The following is a 26632-nucleotide window of genomic DNA, read 5'->3' on the forward strand; positions in this document are numbered from 1 at the left end:
TGGGCTGTTGGTCTTGATTCATTTCATTGTTAAAGGGATAGTTCACCCGAAAATGAAAATTTCAAAGAAAGTCTGTTCACTCGGCGGGCCATTTTTGCAACGCCTCCGGGCAGCTATTTCGGGCATATGTCCAATCTATTTGAATGGGGGAATCCTGAAATCTAGAAAACTGCTTGCTGAACTCACAATTAAATAACATGTTTCAAATCAGCAACGAAATCTGACATGAATTGCCCCATAACGTTGTTTCTTATGCTCCAATAGCGTTGGAAAAGTTTATTTTTCAGGCTAGACCAGCCAATACGCATGTGCAGTCCTAAGCCCGAGTCGCGAGCTGTAGTGACGCAATGACTTTACTAAAGGAGGTTGAGGTTTACAACATTTTCATTTTTGGGTGAACTATCCCTTTAAGAACATGATTTTACAACATTAATTGTTACTTTCAGTATGAGGAAAACAAAAATGTTGTGGTTTTAAACACATTTCCCGAAAGCCCTTAATTTATATCTCTTTTTTTCTTTTTTTTTCTTTTTTTTTAGAAATAACTTGTTGTATTGATTTATTTCGTTTTCTTTGTTTATTTAAATTGTATTAATACTATTTATGTAGGTTTTGTATTTTATTTGTAAATTGTGTGTATTGTTATTCATTAGCATTACAACATGTTATTAAATATACAGATTTTCAATAAAAAAAAGTTTTTTTTAAAAAAATAACTACTGACCTGTTGTGCAGTCAGGAGTAATCTGAACTATAAAATACAGTAGCCCAGTAAACAATTTTGTATTGTTGTATAAATTGAATGTTATGTATATTAATATAAATATTATAAGATTTGAGTAGTAAATTCAGTCGGATGGATGTATAGCCAACTAATTTCATGTTCCCCAATGAGGAATAATAATTAATTTCTGTATGTTTTAACTTTAACATGTCAGAAAAATCCTACTACATCTACTTTTTATTCTGACCACAAACAGCATTAGGACCATCTACTTTCTATTCATAACTTTCAAGAAGTGGATGTTCGATTCGCAAAAGAATTGTTCTTTGGAATCGGATCCTTTTAATGAATCTGTGAAACTGAATCGCACTTTGCCTTGAAATCGGAAAAATGAATATGAACTATTAATGAGCTACTGTACATAAAGATGGCCACATTGCTAAAACATTTACCATATTTTATTGTTGTGGTTGTGAAATGCAAATGTTCTTGTAAGGAGCACTTTAGGTTTAAATTATAATGTGGTTGAGACCAAACAATGTGTAATCGTATATCTTGAGAAAACCATTATTAAGGTGACATAATCAAACACATCACCTGTTTATTTATGGAGGAGATGAATAACTGAATCTGGATGCTGAAAAAACCTTGATCCGTTCAATGAACCGACTCGCTAAATGAATCGGATCTCTCAACGCTCGAACAGTGAGATCGCCTCTAGCGGCGGAGCGTGAAAGTTTTTATTGAACTCTTTGACTGGACTTCGCCGTTCCAGCTTTACAAAAGCGGTGGGCAAAAAACATGGAAAGCATGGAACTCATTCCGACTCAATAGAAATACAAAGAGTCTGGATGATCTTTTGAAGATATCGAGTTGTCTTTCCCTCTAACTCTAGCAATGGCTCCCACTAGAAGAGAAGAGCTGAATCTGAAGGAACTGTGCTGAATGCAGCTCATTCATGGAGTAAAGAGAGTCGTTTGAGGATCATGAGTACAGGTTAGTTTCCTGGATGAATAAACATCAGCTACTTCTGTTGAACAAGCAGTCTAGGCAGGGACATGTAGGGCAAAATGGTAAGATGTTGCGATATTTAACGGTTTCATTAAAATATTTCCAAGTGTTGCAACCGGTGTAACTTGAACGAAGTCGCAGCTTCAGTGTTCCCGTTCTCTGTGTGTTAGAGGCTAATCTTGTGCTAACGGGACGATTTTCCCAAAAGAAGCACAAGAAGAAATTCCTGGATGAAGAAGGTGAGGAGCGATGTTGTGGTTGTGATATATTTCGGCATGTTGTTTTTTTGTGTTTTTTTCACCGCAAAAGCTGAAAAAAGCTTTTTATTTTCAGCATTATCCAGTTTTTCCCCCCCAGGCAGGCATATATATGGAAGCCGCACTGGATACTTTGATTTGAATCTTTTGTTTCAACTTTGCTTTGTTTCCTTTCCCCGTTCCTTCGGTTACTTATCACGCACAGATAACCATTTTGGGCGAGTTCACTTTGTTTCTTTGTTCTCTTCAATCGATATGGACACTGTTGTGGAGGGTATAAGGAAAGAGTCTAAAGAAAAACCCCGTGATTTTCTTTCCACTGCTGTAAGGGACTCTACCGCACAACATCCGCCTGATGACTCCCTCTCGCGTGCTGATGAGGATGAGGATGATGATGAGGTGAAAGAAAGACAGCTCGCGAGCTCTGTGATCCGGAGCTCGAGCACTGAAGCACGGGCCCGCGAGACGCTCCGGACTGAAGCACGAGCTCCGGATCACAGAGCAGAATGAGCGGAGGAGGAGGAGGGCGCCTCTGGGATTAGTCTTGGATTGCTTCCCTTGGAATGGGAAGACCACATTTCCTCAAGAGAGCATCAACAAACCCAAGCGCTTTTTTTTCCTCTTCCGAAAGCGCTGTCTAAGTGAATTCAGTGAAGTCAATTCAATTATTGTCCTTTTCTAATTATGACATAAAAGAGAGGTCGGAAATCAAAACATTCAACTATAATAGTTGACAATTCAACTATAATAACTTTCCAGTGGTAACCATAGAGTCCTGTAATAGCCTACTCATAATTTAAAATAGGATTTACTTCAAACCATGTAAAATCTTTCTGTTACTTTTTTTTTTTATGTCTGTAACAAAGTGACAATAATTGTAGTAACTGCATTTGTATGAAATTAAGGTATTTACTATACACTGATACACTTGAGACAGAATATACCCTACACCTGCCATTAGTTTTGAGCATAGTAACATTTCCACCTTTTGCCTATAACTGAATAATTCATATAGATTATATTATATTAAATTAAATTAAAGGGAAATATACAGTACCGGTCAAAGTTTTGAAACATTATTATTTTAATGTTTTTGAAAGAAGTCTTATGCTCATCAAGCCTGTATTTATTTGATCAAAATACAGAAGAATATTGTAAAATATTATTAATATTTAAAATGATGGTTTTCTTTTTTAATATACTTAAAAATATAATTTATTTAGTTGATGCAAAGGTGAATTTTCAGCATCATTACTCCAGTCTTTAGTGCCACATGATCCTTCAGAAATCATTCTAATATGCTGATTTATTATCAATGTTGGAAACGGTAGTGCTCATTAATATTTTTTTGGAACCTGGCGTAGTTTGTGGGGGGTGGGGGGGAGATAACCCCCCCAATATTTAAATCTATGCATTACAACCTCCCCAACATTTATACCATGATCACAATATCAGGAGGCATACCCAAACTTCAACCCCCCCAATGTTCAAACCAAATCTACGCCCTTGCTGTGATACTTTTTTCAGGATTTCAGAAGTTTGAAAGAACAGCATTTATTCAAAATAGAAATAATTTCTAACAATATAAATCTTTACTATCACTTTTTATCAATTTAACACATCCTTGCTGAATTAAAGTATTCATTTCTTTCAAAAAAAATAAAATTACTGACCCCAAACAGTTGAACGGTAGTGTACAAAATATTTCTATTTTAAATAAATGCTGTTCTTTTTCAAACTTTTTATTCATCCTGAAAAAAATTTATCACAGGTTTTTTTTTAGAAATATTCAGCACGACTGTTTCCAACATTGATAATAATTCAGCATATTAGAAAGATGAAGGATCATGTGACCCTAAAGACTGGTGTAATGATGCTAAAACTTCAGCTTTGGATCACAGAAATAAACAATATTTTAAAGTATATTAAAATAGATAACCACGTAATATTTCACAATATTACTGTTTTTTTGTTGTTGTTGTTGTTGTTGTTGTTGTTTTTTTTTTATGTATTTTTGGTCAAATAAATGTAGGCTTGATGAGCATAAGAGACTTCTTTCAAAAATATTAAGTTTCCAAACTTTTGACCGGTTCTGTGTAAATATAAATATTTAAAATGAAATCTTTGTCCTCGCAGACATTAAAGGTTCATTGTAAAAATACACCTCCTTTATAAAGTTTTCACAACAATGTCCATATCTGATACTGTTTACATTTTATAAATAGGGCAATATCAAAGCCATCCTTAACCTTCTATAATTTCACTTGCAATTAAGTTAAGGTTGCCCTAATAATGCTTATTTTCTGTTTTATAACTGGGATTGTTGAATGCTCATCAACATAAAAACATAGGTGAGTACCTCTAAAAGTGTTAAACCAAAAAAACAAAAAACAATGTCTTGGTACATAATCTCTTATATTTTCCTGTCTCTAGACTGTTTTGGTTCTCAAGAATCAGGGAATTTTTTTGAACGGTCTGAAATCTCAGTGATAATCTACTATGATGATCTAACGCTCATGAAAGTATGACTGTCTAGAATGCTACAAGAATATGCTATTCAACATTATTGAGACTGATAACAAAATCTTGACATGATAATGACACACATTGGACCTTCATTTACAAGATTTCTCACAATTCTAAATGCAAAGAATCCATAGTTTTGATCAAAGCTAGGTTTCAATCTTGACCTCAGTCGTGACCCATCGTGTTCAGCTGTGTGTCTGTGGTATGCAAGTCTATTCAATGAATTCATGTAGTCCCCCCTCTTCCTTCTCTGTGTGAGTTTATGTAGGAATGAAGAAACCGCCGGTTGCCCCCAAACCCAAGCTGGTTCAGTCGCAGAAACCATCGCCTCCCCCCATCGCCCCAAAACCAGAGATCCTGCTGCCGTCACCCTCACCCACTGCGCACAAGAGAGGAAAACCTGCCGTCGCCCCCAAACCAAGCCTGCCCAAAGCCCCTCAGAAACCTCTCCAGCCAAGACAAGATCCCTGCAAGACCCAGCATCCCCCTGTCTCCAAAAATGGGGGTCCTGCTCTACTACCCTCACACCTGTCACATTACATCATACCACCCTGCACTCAAGGTCATCACTTAGGTAACAGCAAATCAGAGGATTCTAAGGAAATATGTGGAACAGCAGAGGTAGGTGTTTTCAAAGAGGGCGACAGCCCAAAAGAACAGTTGTTTTACAATGACACATGGGAACATGCATCCCAATCTGAACGGGAACAAATGCGTGCTCCCACAGACTCATCCCACACTTCCACAGAGGCACAGGAAGAAACAAACTCTTCCACAGTAGAAAAGGACCAGACAAGTACACAAATTGCTGTCCAGATCCCAAGTCACAGTCCTACAGAACCCCTACAAGAACGATCTGTCGAGGAGAAACAAACCGGAAACTCTATTTTTGGCTCTTGCGTCAGTGACAATGTTGGTTACCCTGCACCTCCCAGCAAGCCTCTCCCTGTACCCCATCCACGACGCCTTCGGAGGGCACTTGTTAGGCAGAATGTTGTGGAAATTGCACCTTCAGACATTCAAGCACCTACAGAGACTTCTGAACACATTCAGACAGACAAATTACTAGAAAATCCCGAAAACACTTCAACCAGTCACGCCTACACTGACACACCTCTAAATTTATGTTCCCCTAAAGAGAACGCGGAAAACACAGACACTGGCTCCTCAACCAACACTGATTCTTTGCACAATGTAGACTCTTTTCACAGTGCACATACTGAAGACATGCTTCCTGATCTAGAATCCACCCATTATTCGGTTCCAACAAATGGCGTAACTCTAGCTTCCATGAACACAGCTGCAGAGGAGGAGGGGTCACAACCTCCAGCTCCGCCACCTCGACAGAAATCCCTCCTACAAATGGTCGATTCCTTGTGCAAGGCCTCAACATCAGTGGACAGCTTGCTTTTGCATTGCCACTCAGATCTTCAAGATTCCTTGGTTACTAGTAAAGATGAGGAGGTGCAAAGCAATGATGATGAAGATGATGATGGAGTATATGGAGATTTTGCTCGATACCCAATAACGCGGAGTCTTCCTAAACAGATTAAGCTCAGCTGTGGCTCGCAAGTTGCAGCTTTAAGCAAGCCATCTTTGGATGGGGAGGAAAGGTCACCGAAAGTCATGCCTAAAAAGCCCCAACGAAACAGTCTTCCCGCATCTGTTGTGTTGCGGAAGCAAAACACGTGTCCGGTAACGCACACACCCCCTCCGCTTCCTAACTCCAGTCCTCCCGTATTCAGAGAACTCCCGGCACCTCCTCCGGAGAAACCTTCATGGCGAGTCGCCCTGCCTAGCATCCCTCTCTTCAGTAAAAACCAGCCGACTCGCAGTAACAGCCAACCACAGGCTGGAGGTATGGGGGCTGTTTTCGTCAAACAGAGGGCAAAGTCGTTTTCCTCTGCAGATCTTCAGCGAGTGGACACTGGATCCGAATCCTCCGAGCCGTTGGTGCGATCCGATCAAACGCGGCGTAGCTTGCGGAAACTTCTAGAGCTGCGCGTGTGTGCACGGTTGCTTCCGAAGTTGCTTCGCGGTGGACAGTCCCTGGATTGCACTCGTACTGATGCGGAATACGAGGATCATAAAGCCACGCGCACTAATCAGGTCACCCCTGGTGGTGATGAGGAAGAAGCTCAAGGTGACAGTGAGCCTGACTGTGGGGTGGAATACGAGAACGTCCCGTTATACGAGGAGATTCCAGAGTACATGAACCTGCCCTGGGTCTTTTCCAACCAGGATGCAGACACAGGAGTGTATGAAGTGCAGGAACCATGTGACGTGAACAGGTCAGTTTGTGCATGCATATATATGTATACAACATTTATTTAAAGGACATAATAATTTATCAACAAATGTTGATGTTTAAGACCAAGAAGTCAGTGTTTGGATGGTTTGCATGGTTTATTTGCCTACATTAGTTACACCTACACCATTATATTAGTTGGTTAAGGGGCCATTCACAAGTTGCATCTTTTATGCGCTCAAGTTCGTTATTTTAAATGTAGACTTGCGACGAGAAATTGCCATCGCAAATCTCATATTTTCTAGACACGTCTATGAAGGAAAGAAGGAGAAAACGGTGCAGTGTTTTTAGACACGAAGTGCGAACGACTTCTAAGACTACATAGATCAACCAGCTATATTTTAGGATTTCTAATCAGCCTCTAGAACAGAGGTCTTCAATCCTGCTCCTGGAGGGCCACTGTCCTGCAGAGTTTAGTTCCAACCTGCTTCAGCACACCTGCCTTTGAATATTCAAGCGATTCTGAAGAGCTTGATGAGCTGATTCAAGTGTGTTTGATTAGGGTTGGAACTAAACTTTGCAGGACAGTGGCCCTCCAGGAGCAGGATTGAAGACCTCTGCTCTAGAATATCCGAAAACGTTCTTAGTGGAATGTCTTAAAAGTTTAAGGAGGGCTTGATGTGAGCTTTTGCTCAGGCAATGTTTAAAAATTACAGTGTATATTCACATCTATTGGACCTTTCCTGATCAAATGCCTACAACATATTAAAGGTCTGTTCACATTAAGATAACTATAACTGTTATAGATAACTATAACACATACTGCAGTTATGACATTTGACGCTTTAAATGGTTAAGCTCTTTAAAGCCGATGGATTCTGATTGGCTGTGAATGTCATTGTTGTTATAGATGTTATGTTGTAGACTTTTCTATTCTCATAGGATTAGTTTGATTTTTAAAGCAATATAGTTATCGATATAGTTATCATCTGGGTGTGAATGGGCCTTAAGACTCATATATACATATATACAGTCATTCCAAAATTAGAAAATCTGGATCACATAACATGCTGCATTTTGGTTAGCTGGAGCTTTGCCAATTTCAGATGTTGTGATTTGTTAAAACCTACTTAGCAACAAGTATATATATTTTAATGTGCACTGTGTTGGTTTGGTCTGTGTGGTCATTGAAGTGTGTGTGTGAGAGGGTTACAGTCCACTCTTTGAGTCCAGGTTGGGCTGTTTTCCTGTGGGTTATTTTCAGTGGCCAGAGCAGGAAATGTCTGTAGAGGAGAGAGCTGAGCCACTGGAAAATAACCTTTCCCTCTCTCTCTCTCTCTCTCTCTCTCTCTCTCTGTTTCTCCCACACTCTTCTCTCATTCTCAGAATTTTCAATTGAGATCTTCTGGCTCACAGTCATGCTTTGTCATTGCAACATTTCCAACACAGTAGCAAAAATCATGTCATGTCAGTAAAACGTGAATCATCTTATTCTGATTGCAAATATACCAACTGCTGACTGTTACTGACCTCATTATAAAGCATCAGAGCACATGGCTAACATTTCTCAGCAGTAAGTGCTTTTGTAATAAAGTTTTATTTTAGTGTTGTAGAAGAATTCATGCGCAAGCACAGTTTATTTTTGTCTACAAAACTAATTTCAAGAATATCTGCATAAGCCACTGTAAAAAAGTTGCTGTAATTAGTTATAACAACTTAAAATTTGTTGATAACTTAAATATCCAACTTAAGTAAACTTAATATTTTAAGTCAAGCACAAACACATATTTTTTAAGTTGAAACAACACATTATTTCTTATTCTAATGTTGAATTTTAAGTTGTGATAAATAATCACACAGCAATCATTGTTTACAGTGTAGATCAAAAATAATTTAAAGAAGATAAGAAACATAAATTCCGAACTTTTGACTTGTGTGTTTATTGTGATGACTGTAGACTTTGTAAACACATTTTTGACCTCCACCACACATTGGCTTGTCAGTGATGAGGTCTCAGTGCTGGTGAAAACTTACGGCATTTGCTAAATCCGCAGTTGGTTTCCAGATGCACAGGACGTTGAATCAAGTTTGTGGTCGTATGTTTTGAGTTGTCAGCAAGTTGTTACCAACAAATATTTTACAGTCATGTGGGCTAAAGCCCTTGATCCGCAGTAGTAATACATTATCATCTTTGATCTCTCAGTACAAAAACTTTGCTGAGCACACAACAACAGAATACACTTTGGACTTAAATTAACTTAAATCCCAAGTGTTTTTGCTTACAAAAATTACGCTACCATTCAAAAGTTTTAGATGGGAAAGATTTTTAAAGTCTCTTATACTCACCAAGAATGCATTTGTTTGATCCAAAATACAGCGAAAACAGTAATATTGGGAATATCTTTTTCAGAAATCATTCTTATATGATGATTTGCTGCTCAAGAAATGTTGAATTAGAAACAGGAGGGGATTTTTTTTTTAATTGTAAGAAATTAAAGTGTTTGTTCACCCAAAAATGACATTTCAGTCATTAATCATTCACCCTCATGTCGTTCCAAACCTGTAAGACCTTTGTTCATCTTCAGAGCACAAATTAAGATATTTTTTATTAAATCCGAGAGCTTTCTGACCCCTCCATAGACAGCAATGACATAACTACTTTCAAGGCCTAGAAAGGTAGTAAAGACATCGTTAAAATAGTCCATGTGACTACAGTGGTTCAACCTTAATGTTATGAAGCGACGAGAATACTTTTTATGTATTCTCCTTCTCTTCCCTGTCAGTCTCTGATGCTGATTTATATACACTTGCACATGTAGCATACTACTTCCTTGTTTCTGCATACTGTTTCAGATTGTTTTAAATATTAGGTAGCATACAGTGTATACTGCACAGTGTAAACTAGGCACTATGCTAGTATTACATTCTGAAAACAGGCACTTTCTCTTCAACTGTGGGATTTGAACTATCAGTGGACTTGATTGGTTAATGGGAGTCAGGCAGAAGCACTTGAAACCTGTGTGTGTGTGTGTGTGTGTGTGTGTGTGTGTGTGTGTGTGTGTGTGTGTGTGTGTGTGTGTGTGTGTGTGTGTGTGTGTGTGTGTGTGTGTGTGTGTGTGTGTGTGTGTGTGTGTGTGTGTGTGCGTGTGTGCGCCTACAAAACCTTCTTTTGGAGACATTCAGGGACATCCTAAATTGAAAAAAAGCTATTTATTTATTTATTTGAAGGTGTAGAGTTTGGGTTAGTTGGTAATAATTATGAGTTCTATATGAAAAACAATAATCAATCCTTATTTAGATGATTAAGAATACATTTAGGTTGTGTGAGCCATCATTACTGTGTTAAAAGTCAATAATTAATTCAGTGATATTCAGATTCCGCACATTCCAGCTTCTGAATTTGAGGGACCTTAATAGATAGTTAAACTCCAATTTTAGATAACATTCACATTTCACAGTAATTGCCCAGGCACGACAGAAACTCCAAACTCGTGTGTGTGTGTGTGTGTGTGTGTGTCTCTTTGCAGAGTGAGTTTATATAAGCTGTAAACAAGAGCAGCTCTGTCCTGCCACAGGAGAAAGAATGAGAGCGAGAGGAACCAGAAAGAGGGCAGAAAGTGTGTGAATGCATCAGCATGTGTGAGAGTTTGCTTGAGCTTTCTGATGCTTCACCCAAAAATGAAAATATATATATTTTTTTCTCACTCTCATGTCACTTCAAAAGACAATATTTATTATAATAAGAAACGTTTCTTCACCACCAAATCATCATGTTAGAATGATTTCTAAAAGATCATGTGACACTGAAGTAATTGCTACTGGAAATTCAGCTTTGCACCACAGGATAAATTACATTTTAAAATGTATTACAACAGAAACCAGTTCATTTAAATTGTAATAATATTTCACAGTATTGCTGTTTTTTCTGTATGTTTCTTATCAAATAAATGTAGCCTTAGTGAGATTACTAGTGAGAGTATTATTAGTGAGAGACTACTTTCAAAAACATTAAAAAACCTTAATGTTTCCAACCTTTTCACCACTAGTGTTAGTATGAGAATCAGACTGAAATTTAAATTCTTATTCAATGAAAATCCAGCTGCAAATAGCAAATTTAATTTGCATCCTTCCTGTGCATATTTAAACTTGACAAATGAGGTTGTGTCATGGTAGGCACATGCAAAAATCACATATTAATAATAATATTTGTTATTTTATATATATATATATATATATATATATTTTTTTTTTCATTTTATTTATTTTCATTTAGTATTATTATTATTGCACATGTTTTTTAAAGAAATTACTGCCTGTCAGTATAAAGGAAACTAGGTTGAAATTGAATGTTACACTAGTTTGAATTTTAAATGTGTGTGTATTTTTGTGTGTGAATACATGTTTGATTGTATGTACTTTGGACTGAACTTGTTTGACAACAGATGTTCTGTGAGTGGTGATCTGTCAGAGGATGGATTGAGCTCCAACGAGGACGATGGTAACAGCTCCGACTCCAGTAAGGAAGACATGAGCCAATCAAAAGATAAAGAGGTACGCACAAAACAACATCACAACAATCACATGGATTACATTTTACATTGTCATTCTGAACTTTTAGTGGAATGGACTTTCAACAGAACACAGGGGCAGAAATCTCTCAGGTTTTACTCTAAAATATCTTTCAAAGATGAATGAAAGTTTTTGGAACGACGTGAGTAATTAATGACAGAACTTTAATTTTTGGGTCGTTTTTGGTGAACGAACCCTTTAAATACATTGAGAATGTTGTCATTTCCATTTGAAGAGAAAAACTTTAAAAGAATGAGCTCCAAATCTTTGATTTGGGAAGGTTTGTCCTGCAGACTTTCTGTCTGAAAATAATCCAGAGAGACCCCCAAACAGGGGGTGCTTTCAGTCAAACTTTGTCCTTGTGTTTAGACAGACCCTGATCCAAATAAAGACTGCAGCCTCTCACTAGCCCAAAACAACACACACAAACACAAACACACACTCACATTTGTTTTGCTATGAGGCTGTTTGTTGTTGGTAATCATGGTTGGATGTAGCGACTATGCAAGTATGACACTTCAAATTATACCATAGATTTTTAAATGGTCTAATATTATAACAGCATTTTAACTTGTGTGTCATTAGGAGGTAGAGCGAGCAAAGAGGAACAAGGTGGTCCACATCGCAATGGAGATAATGAGCTCCGAGAAAGTGTAAGTACAAGCGCCCAATGACATTTGAAAGCATTTTATTATGACACGCCTTCCATGAAAAATTATTTTAATGCTTATTCATATTTAATAGTTTCTACATATTTAGGGGGGGATTTATATTTTGATTCATTGTGTTTGTTTGTCTTTGCAGATTTGTGGATGTTCTGAAGTTACTTCACATCGTAAGTCATCGCTGTTTTCACTGGCTCCAGATTTGAATCAGAGCAATAATTATTTTATGCAGAAAGTGTCCCATTTTTTCACATGAATGTGTTCTCGAATAGTTTTTGATTCTCACAGTTACAGTAGGATCATAGAGGGAAACACGCACACAGACACATTTGTCTGTTTATTTTTGGATTTTAATGAGTAGCTGTGTGCAAGTGTATTTAAATACGTGCAAGACTACATTCTAAACTGACCATCGACGTTGAAATGTTCTGAGTTCAATACAAGTTGACAAAAACAATTTGACTCGTCCCTTATGCGAAAATATCGCATGAACTGTAATGCATCTACGATAGACATCTTTGGGGCAAGGCATTTTAAAGGCTGTTCAAAACTGTTGCTGTTAAAAGCAGAAATGTGAAGCTCATGGTTGTCTAAATCGCACGTGATTGCAATGGTCGGAGTTTGCGCATGTAAATAGTCATTTGTGGATAGTAACACCATGTTTCTTTCTGGTATTCTTGCATGGTTCATGAATCATGTGTGAATTACTGTTTATTAATGTTGATCTCAACGTAATGGCCATTGTAGGTGCACTGGTCAATACATTGGTCACTGCACTTCAAGTCCGACATTATTATTAGAAATGTAATATTGAACGCTGTGAATTTGTTACATTTGAGGTGCTTTAAATGGAATAACAGGGAAAAACTTCAGTGTGCTTAAAGTAGACTGTTAGCAAGTGTGCTAAAGCACAGAATGCTGCAACACAGTCCTTTCTTAAATATGTATGTTGGTTTCCGCCACTAAATAAAAATTAAAAAAGTAAATGAATAATAATAAGTAAATAAATAAAATAATAAATAATTGCGATTTTTTTTTTTTTATATATATATATACAATTTTTTTATCTCAAAATTCAGATTTGTAAAAAGTCAGAATTCCGAGATAAAAACTCGCAGTTGCCAGAAAAAAAATCGGAATTGTGAGAAAAAAACAGAATTGCGAGATATAAACTCTCAATTGAGAGAGAAAAGTCAGAATTGCAAGCTATAAACTTGCATTTTCAAAAAAAACAAAACAATTGTGAGATATGAACAATTGCAAGAAAAAAGTCAGAAAAGTCAGAATTGCGAGATTTAAACTTGCAATTGCCAAAAAAAGTCAGAATTGCGAGATATAAACTTGCAATTGGCAAAAAAAAATTGAATTGTATGATATAAACTCACAATTGCCAAAAAAAGTCAGAATTGTGAGATATAAACTTGCAATTGGCAAAAAAAATCTGAATTGTATGATATAAACTCACAATTGCCAAAAAAAAGTCAGAATTGCGAGATATAAACTTGCAATTTTCAAAAAAAAATCTGAATTTCGAGATATAAACTCACAACTGTGAGGAAAAAAAATCAGAATTGCAAGAAATAAATCTGAATTGCGAGATACATTTATTAATATTTTGAATCATTTTTTAATGTCCTGTTTTAGTTTATTCAAGTTTTAGTGATTTTGTTGCTTGCTTTTTTCATTTTTATTGTGTAGGTTAATTTTTTATTTCAAGTTAAAAGTTTTAGCAATTTTAGTACTTCAACTTATTTTAATTCAGTTAGTTGCCAAGTTAACACATCTAATAAAGTTTTTCATCTAATATTTATATTTTATTTCAGAATTATTTCAATTAACGAAAAATATTTGTATTCGTTTTATTTAACAATAAAAATGTGTCATACTTTGTCCCGTTTAAAGCATCATCTAGTCGACCTCAATGGTTAACTAGTTCTAGAACTGTGGTGCATCCTGACCCTTCAGATTGATGTAAAGAATTAGAGAAAAAGTCAGAGAAAGAGTGACAGGAAAGAGATGGCGGAGGAAAGACTAGAGGAAGAGCTTGTCCAGAGAGACTGTGGTAAAGGAATAAGAGATCAACGGACAGAGAGAGTTTTCGGAAAGTAATTACACCCACCCTCCCTTTAACCCACTTGTTTGGCCGTGACCCTAAACAGCTGTCCTAAAGACACGTGTGTGTGTATGTGTGTGTGTGTATGTGTGTGTGTGTGTGTGAGAGAAAATGTACTCTCTACTTCCTGTTACAGCTGTAGATGGACTGTGCTGTGAGTTTATGCGCTTCAGTTTGTTTGTTTTTACTCTGTGTTTGAAAATGTCGTTGAGTGCTAGTTTATGGCACTGTTAATTTTAGCTAATTATACCATGAAATATATATCAAAAATTTTGGTCTAGTAAATAAAGTCATTGTTTGAATTCACGGATGTTAGCGTGTGTCTTTTGCTATTACTCATCTTGGTTAGTTCTCTTTGTTTTGTTGCCGTAGCCTGAAATTTTGGCAGTAGCTTACATCTCCATTTCTGTGTCAGGATTTCCGGGACGCAGTTGCCAAAGCGACTCGTGCGAGCGGGAAGCCGTTGGTGGAGGAGAAAGTGTTGAATCAAATCTTGTACTATCTGCCCCAACTCTACGAACTTAATAAAGACCTGCTGAAAGAGCTGGAGGAGAGAGTGGCCCACTGGTAACACACACACACACACACCATATGAATATTCACGTATTCCCTAAACTTGTCAATCTTTCAATGCGTAATACTGAACATTTTGTTTCTGGGAATCTCTCACACCTGCAGGTCTGATCATCAGAGGTTGGCTGATATCTTTGTTCAGAAGGGTCCGTATCTGAAGATGTATTCCACTTACATACGAGAGTTTGACCGTAACGTGGCTCTGCTGGACGAACAGTGTCGCAAAAATCCTCCTTTTGCAAGCGTTGTTCGTCAGTTTGAGGTAGGAGTGTGTGTGCGTGCATCTTTATAAGACCAAATGATCGTCCCCACGATGAAAAGTGATTAATATAGAGAATAACATCTTACGTAATATTTCATGTGTGTGTAGTGTGGGGTGTCTGGTAAACCCTAAGCAATATCTGAAATCCTTGTGGGGACATTATTTGGTTCCCATGAGGAAAACCGCTTATAAATTATATTAAGTGATGTTTTTTGAAAATGTAAAAATGCAGATAGTTTTCTGTGATGGGTAGGTTTAGGATTAGGGGATTAGTTTGCACAGTATAAAAATCATTATGTCTATGGAAAGTCCCCATAAAACATGAAAAAACAACGTGAGAGAGACACTGTTTTAGTAGTTATTGCACACGTACGGTCAATGAAACACAGAAACCTGCAAGAGCACGAAGGATGAATTTTTATTGTTTGCATAATTTTAATGTGTAATATTCTGATAATATTTGTTTTAAATAGTACATTTTCAAAAAGTTCAATTAAGCAATTAATTATTAATGTTGTGTAAAATGCTTGTGGATGATACCAAATGGTATGTGCATGTAGCATATTTTAATTCATTTTAATCAATAAATATACTTAGTCAATAGGTATTTTCAATTTTTTTTTTTTTATTTAGCTGTATTTTATTATTATTTTAATTTCAATTATTTGTATTTGTTTAACTTAAATGTATAAAAAAAAATTACAATAAAAGTAATGTTTATAGAACATACAGAAAAGACACTTTCTCTAATAACATTCTGACATTTAAATACTGAACTGAAATTACAATATACAGCATGATTACTATACTGATTAAACCAATTAATTGATAGTTAAATATGTATTGAATGCAGAGTGCATATTTGTATTTTTCTCGAACAGGGGAAGCCATTTTTTTTTACAAATACATTTGGTAATGCTTTCACTCTTTCATCCTCAGACGAGTCCTCGCTGTGCTAGTCTTGCTTTGAAGCATTACCTGCTGAAACCGGTGCAGCGGATACCTCAATACCAGCTCCTGCTCACAGGTACACACACTCACACCTACACACCATGGTATTAAGATGCATTTTGGTCAATCCAATCACAAGTGGACGACGCTAAATACAGGTGTAAACGGGCTCTAAAACGTTTTGAGCTTGTCCATTTTTCAACCACTTCCAGAGGTAGTTGAAAACACATTCGGTCCGGATTGCTTTCGTAGTGTAAACGCTCATGTGGTCGAAAGCATCCAAACAGCTGCAAAAGAGCTTACTCTCCGCCTACTGACCTAATGCGTTAACATTATGGGAAGCGCTAACCAGACGGGATTTAAACTTTGTCGGCTGAAGATCCAAGTTTGGTTTGAAGTTGAAAAACTTACCAAGCACAATGTTCTCTCACCATTCCTGATTTCTAACACTCACAGCATTTAGCGTGGTCTTGCTGCTATCAGAGTAGAAATGAAAGCTGATCCACTCTGTATGTTTTTCCATGGGCGTTCATATGTAAACAGCTTGAGCTTATTTTGCCCATTTGTTTGAAAGATCTGAAAAAGCCCATACATTTACCCGCCCATAGACCCTCCCCTCAAAGACATCAGGACAGAAGTAGTTGAAAGTGTACAAAAGAGATTAAACACCAGGTGTAAACGGGAATGTGTCTCCCTCGTCTTCTTGTGATCCAAACGATCAAAACGCATTTTAATACCAGGTTTAAACAAACTTATGATTAAACTAAAGATTTAAGGAGTACAGCCAATCTCTCTGACCAATTTAGAATTTTCGTTTTCATGTCTTTTTCAGATTATTTGAAGAATCTTCCTGAGGATTCATCCGACTACAAAGACACAAAAAGTAAGAGCATACCATTTTCCCTGGAAATGACACAGGGACTCATGACGGTGCTAAGATGGCTCTTTTTGAAAATTGTTGTAAAAAATGACATGATCTAGGGCTTTTATACAGTATGTGCCATTGTAAAGACTGCACGCCTATCCCTCAGAGCCTTGTTTTTATCTGTGGTAAATTCAAAATGGCGTCTAACCTGACTAAGGTCTATAAATGCTTTTAAATTATAAATATCTATTTTTTCTAAAGGCATGTTATTGATCTTATTGACATTTTCTTTCTTTTCAATAATCCGTTTCACTCGAACGTCTGTGACAATACAGAAGAAAAGATATGTAGCTACGTCCATTTCTTTGTGATGTTTATAGTCCAAAAAAATCAAGTTCACTATAATGAATCTGTAAATTGAAAAATCTATCAAGCTTTTGACTTTATGTGAGATTTTTGCTGCAAAATGAAACTTGTTCTCTTAAATACTTTGTTTGATTTACCCAGCTGCTCTTAGTGTGGTGAAAGAAGTGGCAAACCACGCGAACGACATCATGAAGCAAGGGGTAACGCAACAAACACACAGCCACGCATTATGACCTCATGAATATGAATGCCGTCTAACACGCATTTTGTTTATTCAGGATAACTTTCAGAAGCTGATGCAGGTTCAGTACAGTCTGAATGGTCATCATGAAATCGTCCAACCTGGCAGGGTAAGATACTCAAGTACCCATGATTCATTGTGTCTTGAGCAGTGCCTGAAGTCTCTGTGTTGGTAAACTAACGTACTGTTCTTGTTTCATACGCAGGTTTTCTTAAAGGAAGGCACTCTGATGAAACTCTCCAGGAAAGTTATGCAGCCCAGAATGTTCTTCCTGGTGAGAAACTATGGTCAAGTTAAGGATAAATACAATTAAAATGTTGATTATAAAATAGACAGCATTGTTTTAGTATCATTTATGTACCGTTATAGTTTTTATTAATATTTCTAATTAGTTTTATTTTTTAGATTTTCTGTTTTCATTTAATTTTTTTGCCATTTTCTTGTCTTAAAAAAAAAAAAAAAAAAAATGAATTACTAATAAATATTACTATTTAGGTTTAATTTATTTTTAATTCAGTTTTGGATCAGTTTTATTTTATTTTTCCAGTTTGTTATTTTAGTGTTATTTTGTTATTTCAGTTAGTTAAAAATTGATATTTTCATCTATGAAATCTGATTTGTACATTTGAGGTAGTAAAACTAAAAAAAACAACACAACAGTGACCGCACGCCAATACATTACATTAATACGGTCTTTTACAATACACGAAATTGCTACATAAGACAGGAAACTGTGGATGGTGTAACACTGTAAATTGTCTTTCTTTCTCAACAGTTTAATGATATTCTGCTGTACACAACACCCGTTCAGTCTGGCCAGTATAAAGTCAACAGCATGCTCTCTCTGGCCGGCATGAAGGTCAGATATCCACCGTCATAATACTCTTATACACACACACACACTGACAGGAGATGTAACATATGTGTGTCTCACGTCTTTAATAGGTGAGCAAACCAAGTCAGGAGGCCTATCAGAATGAGTTAAACATTGAGAGTGTGGAACGCTCCTTTATACTGTCTGCCAAGTAAGAAACACACACACACACACATGTATGATTTATCTGCTGGGTCTACATGAAGGAAATATCGGTAGTGGAATGAATAATTGTACATGATAATCATCTTTTGATCACTAGTGAAATAAAATGGATTCCTGGAAGCTGTTTTTAATTAAATTGAAATAACTAACTGTAATTGACATTTGCAGTTCAGCCACAGAAAGAGACGAATGGCTTGAAGCCATCGCTAAAGCAATAGATGACTACACCAGAAAGAAGATTTCTTTCTTTTCCAGTCGAAGCCAAGAGGTGGGTGCACTTAAGTGTGTGTGTGTGTGTGTGTGCGTGTGTGAGATTCGGGTATTCCATATGTTGTGGCGACCAAATGTTCCCACAAGGATAGTAAAACCTGAAATTTTGTGTTGTGGGGACAACATTTCGGTCTCCATGAGGAAAACAGCTTATAAATCATACGAAAAATGTTTTCTATAAGGTTTAGGATAGAATGTAAGGATTGTTCATAAAAAATCATTGTCTATGGAGAGTCCTCGTAAAACACAAATAACAAACTATCTTCATTGACTTGATGTGTGTACACTGCAAAAAAAGTGATTTTTGTCTCGTTTTCCAGTATATTTAAACATTCATATCAATCATAAACTGTGCTCTGAGTCTCGAACCCAGATACCCTAAACCAGGGGTCGTCAAGTAACTTTGGCCGCGGGCCAATATTTTTTTTAGCCAGTAGATGGCGGGCCAGCTACACGGAGTTAGCCTGGTTCTACCCAGGGGGGTAATTGAGCGCTCGATTTCCGTACCACCCCCGGGAGCCGCCATTGGCTAACAAGCCTTCACCTGCTGTTAGCATCCCATTGACTCCCATTCATTTTGGCGTCACTTTGACGGCGAATAACTTTACATCTGAGGCGTTTAAAGACTCCATTTGTCCATGGTTTATTTCTAAAGAAACACGACAATGTATAAAAGGCTCCATTACCTTGTATCTTACGTTATGGCCCCGTAGAAGCAGTTTTTGTAAAAGTAGGCTAACGATTGCGTCATAACCACGCGACTCTCTGGAAATTACCGTAGAGACAGGAAGAGAAGCTCATAGTCAATCGGGGGGACGTGGAGGCATAAAGTCCGATAAAGTCAAGGGAGAAGTCCATAGAGAGTCATGACGTTGCTCCTGCTCCTAGCTCATGGACAGCTCCTACTCACGCTTTCCGTCTCTGCAAGATTCGGAAGGGAAAGGTTCAGATTTCGTTTGGCACAGCTACTAGAAAACTTACAACTGTCAGGCAGGCTGCTCACGTCACATCCACGTCGTCAAGCTCAGTTTGAGTCTGCGCAGTACGCTCGGCAATCAGGAAATGAGGGCTTCTAATTTGCTTCACTTCTCTCCGTTGAAACCTATGGGGTCGCTGTGTCCAGTTTATATACTATCTATGGTTCTACCAGACTCTCGTACATTTCATTTGTACAGAGAGTCTGGCCTCTCTCCATTGACAAGCGTTAACTTCCTTGTAGGCGGGTACTCTGTTGAAGTTTAAAACTATTGGATCTGACCAGAGTCACTCTGGATCTGCCATAACCAATTGCTAACGTTTGGTCGTGACGTTATGTCAACTCAAACTAGCGCACGATCTCAACGTCATCGTTCTCAGCCACTCCCCCTGTTCGCTGATTGGACCGGTTAAAAATTGATCGGAGAAAACCAAAGAATACACCACAATCCCAGACGGAGTTACTGAAGGAAAATGAAATTGAGCTGAAGTACGTAGGAGGGCGGAGCCAGGCTAGCACGGAGTAGGCCTATGGATACAAATTAAATACTCTTATATAGGCCTATAATCGCAGAATATGATGGGTCCGTCACCGTCCGTGGATCATTCGTTCAATCGTTTTTTCAAATTAAAACCAAAAATAAAAAGATGAAAAACGACTTGTTTTTCCATTATTTATTTCCTGAACTAAAATGAAAAAACGAATAACGACGGGTTTTCTGATTGTGCTCAGATAAAAAATAGAAAAAATGAATTACTGGATTAGACAAATTTTCATTTTGATTTTTGATTTTGAATTTAACACCTTAGGCATATATCAACATCATTTATTTCTTCTTACCCTTTTGCAGATACTGATTCTTGTTGTTAAGATTAAATTCACCTAATTAAAGTATACATTTTAATCCTAATTCAAAAAACAAGACAAGTCTCAAGTAAATGTATTTTGATTTAAGAATGTTTAGATATTTGTACTAGAAAACAAGACTAAAAACTGAATATCATTTTTATTATTATTATTATTTTAAGTATGGTGCCAATTTAATGCTTTAACAAATGTTAGAAAAGACATAAGCATAAAAGAATGCAGCAGAACTATTCATACCAAGTCTAATGCAAAATTCTGATTATTCTCAGAATTTTTATTTTTACATAACTTGATTAAATTGTTCATTCACACAATTAAAATATTGACCTTTCCATAACATAAAAGTATGAAATATTCACAAGCAGTGCACAAGGCTGAATATGAAGTTTTATCATTTTATGAAAAAAGTTTGTATACCCAATTATATTAAAACGCAACTTGGCGTTTAACAACATTAATGTCATAAGATATTCACAATATCCAATATCGAAATTCTAAAAAACAAATCTGGAAAAATTAAATAAATTTTGGCATTCATAACTATTTAAAAAAAGCGGCTGATTTCAGACACGTTGTGAAGGAGCTCATTGAGATTTTATCGTATGTGTTTTGTCTCTCAAACTTGTGCTTTGTCTCATGCGTCTGTGGTTTTTCTGTGTGTGTGTAGTTGGAGGGAATCTCTGATGACGGTCTACCGCTGGGCTCTAAAGCTCCTATCTGGATTCCAGATTTGAGAACGACCATGTGTATGATTTGCACGTGCGAGTTCACGCTCACCTGGAGACGCCACCACTGCCGTGCCTGCGGAAAGGTTCGAAATACAAAAAAAATCTAAGCTTTGTTTCCTTTTGGTGAACAAATAGGTCTGACTGATATCGGTTTGTTGTGGCAACAGGTGGTGTGTCAGGCATGTTCGTCCAATAAATTCTACCTGGAATACCTGAAGAATCAGCTGGCACGAGTGTGCGACCACTGCTATATCAAACTACAGCACAAGGGTACGAGATTTCTGCTGTCTACCAACCAACCACTTCTCTACTAGAAGTGTTGTTTATTGAACATTCTTGTTTTTAGCGTTGTTTGCTCATGCTTGACTCGGAGTATTGAACTTGTGTGGTTGCACAGCCAAATCCCACATATTTTTTCTAATGTGCTGTTTTGCTTTTGTCTCTTAGGGGACCAATCCAATGTTACCGCTTCCCCTAGTGGGCGGAGTTCAACATTTGCTTTTTCTAGAAGACAGAAAAGGATTCCTTCTGCCCTCAAAGAGGTGACCTGAAGTTGTACATTATTACCCTTAAAGGTGCTCTAAGCGATGTTGGGTGACGTTACTTCTTGTTGACGTTCGAAGCATTGTCAAACAAAACGGAGGCTAGCTCGACCCTCCCCCTCCCTTCTGTGCTTTTCCAATGTAAATTCAGGACTTCGCGCGTTCCTTCTCCTTTTTCCCTACTCTTTGCTATTTGTTCATCGGAACGTCGTCTCTTTGGTCGTGTGTCGGCCATATCAGAATTCAAGAGAATATAATTCTAACGTTAGTCGTTGTCTAGGACATCTCTCCTCTAGCTAACTTCCCTCTTCATGCCTCTCTCTCCTCCCCTCCCCACACCCCCCTTCATGTGCACACGTCACGCACTAACCCCCCAACCCCCACCCCCAAATCATTCTTGTCGGTTATTGGCTGGAACACTGTTTATGTTTTGTGGTCCAGGCTGGGCCAGTTTGTTTTTCTTGCCGTTTGTAGAGCCTGGGCTGTCTACAGAGACCACGTTTTTTACAGTGTGTTCAGGGGACAGGCAGCTAGCGGATAGTGAGGAGATGTTTGCTGTATGTGACAAAAAACTGTTTGGCCTAAAAAACGCGTGACATCGCTTAGAGCACCTTTAATGCAATGACACTGAGAATTTATGTGTCACTGTAGTGAAGGCTTCAGGTTTTTTTTACCACAAAGCTGATGTCATATTAAAACATCTCACTCACAGGTGTCTGCCAGCACTGAGAACTCCTCCATGAGTGGATATCTGCACAGATCCAAAGGCCACAAGAAACCGTGGAAGAGACTGTGGTTTGTCATCGAGAACAAAGTCCTCTACACTTACGCCGCTAGTGAAGTATGCTGCCTTTATTTTTGTAATAACTTTTATCCAGTGTTGAGGAAGCTTTATCAAACTGTTATCAAAAAGCAGATAACTATATTGAAGCTATGTAAAAAGACATAAGGAAATTGTTGGGAAAGATACTTTGAAACTGTCATTGACCAAGCTACTAACAAAAAGTAGCTAACTATATTGAAACTGTTTAAAGGAACACGCCGACTTTTTGGGACTTTAGCTTATTCACCGTATCCCCCAGAGTTAGATAAGTCCATACATTGCCTTTTCATCTCCGTGCGTGCCGTAACTCTGTCTGACACACCCACCGCTAGCCTAGCTTAGCACAAAGACTGGAGGTAAATGGCTCCAGCTAGCATACTGCTCCCAATAAGTGACAAAATAACGCCAACATTTTCCTATTTACATGTTGTGATTTGTATAGTCACAGTGTGTACAAATAACAAGGTCATATGAGACACAGCCATCTTCTAACCGTATACATACTGGGAACTATATTCTCAGAAGGCGAAGCGCTGCTACTTGGGCGGAGTGATTTACTCCAACTCTGAGCAAACTCTCTGCTCCACCACGGGGCTTCTCAGGTGCTGTGAGCAAATCACTCCGCCCAAGTAGCAGTGCTTCTGAGAATATAGTTCCCAGTATGTATACGGTTAGAAGATGTCTCATGTGTCTCATGTGACCTTGTTATTTGTACACGCACAAATCACAACATGTAAATAGGAAAATGTTGGCGTTATTTTGTCACTTATTGGGAGCAGTATGCTAGCTGGAGCCGTTTACCTCCACTCTTTGTGCTAAGCTAGGCTAGTGGTGGGTGCGTCAGACAGAGTTACGGCACGCACGGAGATGAAAAGGGTATGTATGGACTTATCTAACTCTGGGGGATACGGTGAATAAGCTAATGTCCCAAAAAGTCGGCGTGTTCCTTTAAATTGTACTTTTTTTATTTATTTAACCATTATCAGAATTTAGTTTTAACAATGAGTAGTGATGGGTGATTTCAAAACACTGCTTCATGAAGCTTGTGGTTCAGTGTTCGGAGCGTGTATCAAACTGCCAAAGTCACGTGATTTCAGTAAACGAGGCTTCGTTACGTCATAACTGTTTCGAAACATTTAACTGTGTACAATCAGCATAGACGGTTTTGAGATGACATTTGAATGGCTTTTTGGTAAAGTTACAGGACTATTTGTTGGGGAAAAGTTGCTAGTTCTTGGAATTTTTCTTTGTTGAAAACAGCTATTTTTGCAACACTGAAAACTCTAATTACGTCAATTTTTTTTTTTTTTTTTTTACGGTGTCATGAGAATATGCAGATGTGTATGTCATAATAAAAGCTGTCATGTGACGATGATTGCGTTGTTTTCAGGATGTTGCGGCACTGGAGAGTCAGCCACTGCTGGGCTTTTTCCTTCGAGAGGAGAAGACAGGACCGGCTCAAAAAATGCAGTTTAAACTGTACCATAAAAACACACTCTACTACATCTTCAGAGCCGAGGATATCCCCACTGCTCAGAGGTACTGCAGAAAAATACTTCATGCACTTGTATAGAGTTTGTTCTGTCAGTCATTGATTCAAACTAAATCTGTGCTGCTTTTTCAGATGGATTGAAGCGTTTCAAGAGGCCATGATCCTTTGACTGGTCTGGGTTGGATTAAATCGAATAAATCAATGTCGTTGGTCTGGGTCTCTCCACTGTATTACACAGGCAGTGCGTCTGAGGATGCAGAAATCAAAACCCAGTTCAAAGCAAAGGATGCTGGTAGATGTAGTTTATGCATTAATCTATCTTAAGCACCATAATGAAGGTAAAACAAGTGGCCAGTTTAATCAGACCGCATCCATCGTACTTCAAAAATGTGAGGTATTAATCCATACGTTTATTCTTAATGTATTTTTTAGCAAACACTGCCTCTCTGTAAAAACTCCTTCGCATAAAACCAGCCCACAGAGCGTTCAGGGTCTAAATGACCGGTCATGATCTCTACATACAGAAGTTTGCAAGTACTCCTGACCATGACGTGTCGTTTACCTATGAATCCGAATTCTTGCCAACGTTGGAACGCTAGATATTTTGAAACAGTCCATTATGATGTCATAGGGACAGTTTGAATCTAATTGCAGCTATTACATGTTGCCTGATGAAGGTTTAAAAATTTGGACTCTAGTGTGATTCATAGTCAAGTCTGAATGTGCATGAGCAAGTATGATGCAAGGAATGTCTGATGCCAGGTCGCATCTTTGGCACGATCATGTGGTGCAGTCTGGCATGGTGCATTATGGGAGATTTTGTTATTCAACTGTGAAAGCTGGGAAATGAAGGCTTAAACAGAGTGACTTTATTTATGAATTGTACGTAGAACCATTGTTTTTACAACTGATTTGCGCACAAATGGTTTTATGAACGATTGATGCATTGAACGTGACCATTTACAGAACGTTTTTTACAAGCATTTTAGACATTACATGCGACGGTTTACCCAAGCATGGTTTTACAAACAATTAGTTAATTACCTGCAACAATTTACATAAGAATGATTTTCTGAATGATGCACACATTGAATGTAACTATACATTTTTTTTTTTAAGAACGTAATAATTTTCACAATCAATTGTGTTACATATGACATTTTCAAAAGATTCGTTCATGAATGTGAGCATTTACGCAAGAACGTGTTTTAACAAAAGATTGATGCATTGCATGCAACCGTTTATGTATGCGCATTCTTTTGTTTTTTTACAAACAATTTGTGCATTATATGCGACAATTTGTGTAAGAATGAAGTTACGACAAATTTCCGTATTTCCCGAAGAGGTCCTTCGTTATTTGATTTTTTTCAGTTAGCCTGTTACAGTTACAAAAATGTTTTTAATAATCTTAAACTATTTTGTAAAAAGTAGGTGTTTTAAACATACTGGACTGAACTGGAAGTGTACATATTTTGTAAATGGTAATATAATGCAGGCATATTTAAAATAGTTCAGGATGTTTAATGGCCTCAATGAATTATGGGTAGTAAAGACACAGTGCTAGGCTGGCTAACTCAGCACTGTTTTAACGTACTACATAAGACATTTATAGCACACCGGCTGTGAATACAGAGAAAAAAAAAACTAGTGCTCTTATCAGGGAAAGATATATAACACACACATTAAATACTCTAATGCACCTTGTTCAGGATGCTTTGACAATGGTTATAACATGATTATATTCTCTACAGTTTTCACTAACGTCCTCCGTCAGCTCCAAGCACAGCAAGCCACTGATCTTTCACCGTTTGAAGGGTAACAGGTCCAAGAAATGGATTTTATTTGTTTGATATCGATCATATTTCTGTTTTGAATGTTTACATTTTGTAAGATTGTTTTGATTTTGGGAAACAGATACACCACTGTTATTGTTGTTTTTTCCACTTTTAAGAAAAATATAATTGCTATTCCTGATGCTTCTGGTCATCTTGGCACTAATTCACTGTTGTATCCCAAAGTTCTGAGGATCTCCATAAGGTTTTACATCCTGAAGTAATCTGTTAATATCTTAAGGATTTCAAGGGAGTAGGCTATGTCCCAACATAAATGTAAAGTGCAAATAATTTTTTAATAAATAATGTAATGTACTGAGATAACGTGTGCATTTCTGGTTAAACTTTTTTTCATAATGACTTGGGTTATGTTTGTTAAATATAAATATTAAAAGTACATTACACACTTTTTTATAAATCGATTCATTGCAGAATGAGGTTTTTCAATTGCCGATACAATAACAAGAGAGCGAAGTTATTGATAGCCAATGTATATTAATTAAGGGCTATTACAATAATTACTGCTACTGATTTAAATTCGTAAACATTTTTATTTATTTATTTAAAAATTCACAACATCGCGCACGATCCAAAAGCAGAGCTGTTGGTAGTGACTGTATATCTATAGCTAACGTAAGATAATTCACAACTGGATAAACTGGGACAGTTATTGGCCAATGTGTATACAATTC

The 26632-nt window shown here is 37.4% G+C and overlaps 1 protein-coding gene across 3 annotated transcripts; it reads left to right on the top strand.

Annotated features, from left to right (window-relative positions):
• The first annotated feature begins 1493 nt into the window (after positions 1-1493).
• Positions 1494-26264, top strand: fgd6 (FYVE, RhoGEF and PH domain containing 6). 3 transcript variants are annotated; one of them, XM_084113035.1, is made up of 22 exons: positions 1494-1512; positions 1620-1720; positions 4787-6809; positions 11209-11317; positions 11921-11988; positions 12140-12170; positions 14529-14680; positions 14792-14948; positions 15888-15975; positions 16732-16782; positions 17272-17330; positions 17409-17480; positions 17577-17645; positions 18147-18230; positions 18317-18396; positions 18579-18678; positions 21191-21334; positions 21419-21521; positions 21699-21793; positions 22506-22634; positions 24007-24155; positions 24241-26264. In XM_084113035.1, the coding sequence occupies exons 2-22, from the start codon at positions 1711-1713 to the stop codon at positions 24275-24277; spliced, it is 3810 nt and encodes a 1269-aa protein (XP_083969161.1). In that variant the 5' UTR covers positions 1494-1512; positions 1620-1710; the 3' UTR covers positions 24278-26264. The 3 variants fall into 3 exon arrangements, with proteins under 3 accessions (XP_083969161.1, XP_083969160.1, XP_083969162.1); XM_084113034.1 differs by lacking the exon at positions 1494-1512 and having other exon boundaries at positions 1583-1720; XM_084113036.1 differs by lacking the exons at positions 1494-1512; positions 1620-1720 and adding an exon at positions 1861-1974.
• Positions 26265-26632: the final 368 nt, after the last annotated feature.

The sequence above is a fragment of the Abramis brama genome, assembly GCF_963993115.1.
Source record: "Abramis brama genome assembly, chromosome: 4".
Taxonomy (NCBI): Eukaryota; Metazoa; Chordata; class Actinopteri; order Cypriniformes; family Leuciscidae; genus Abramis; species Abramis brama.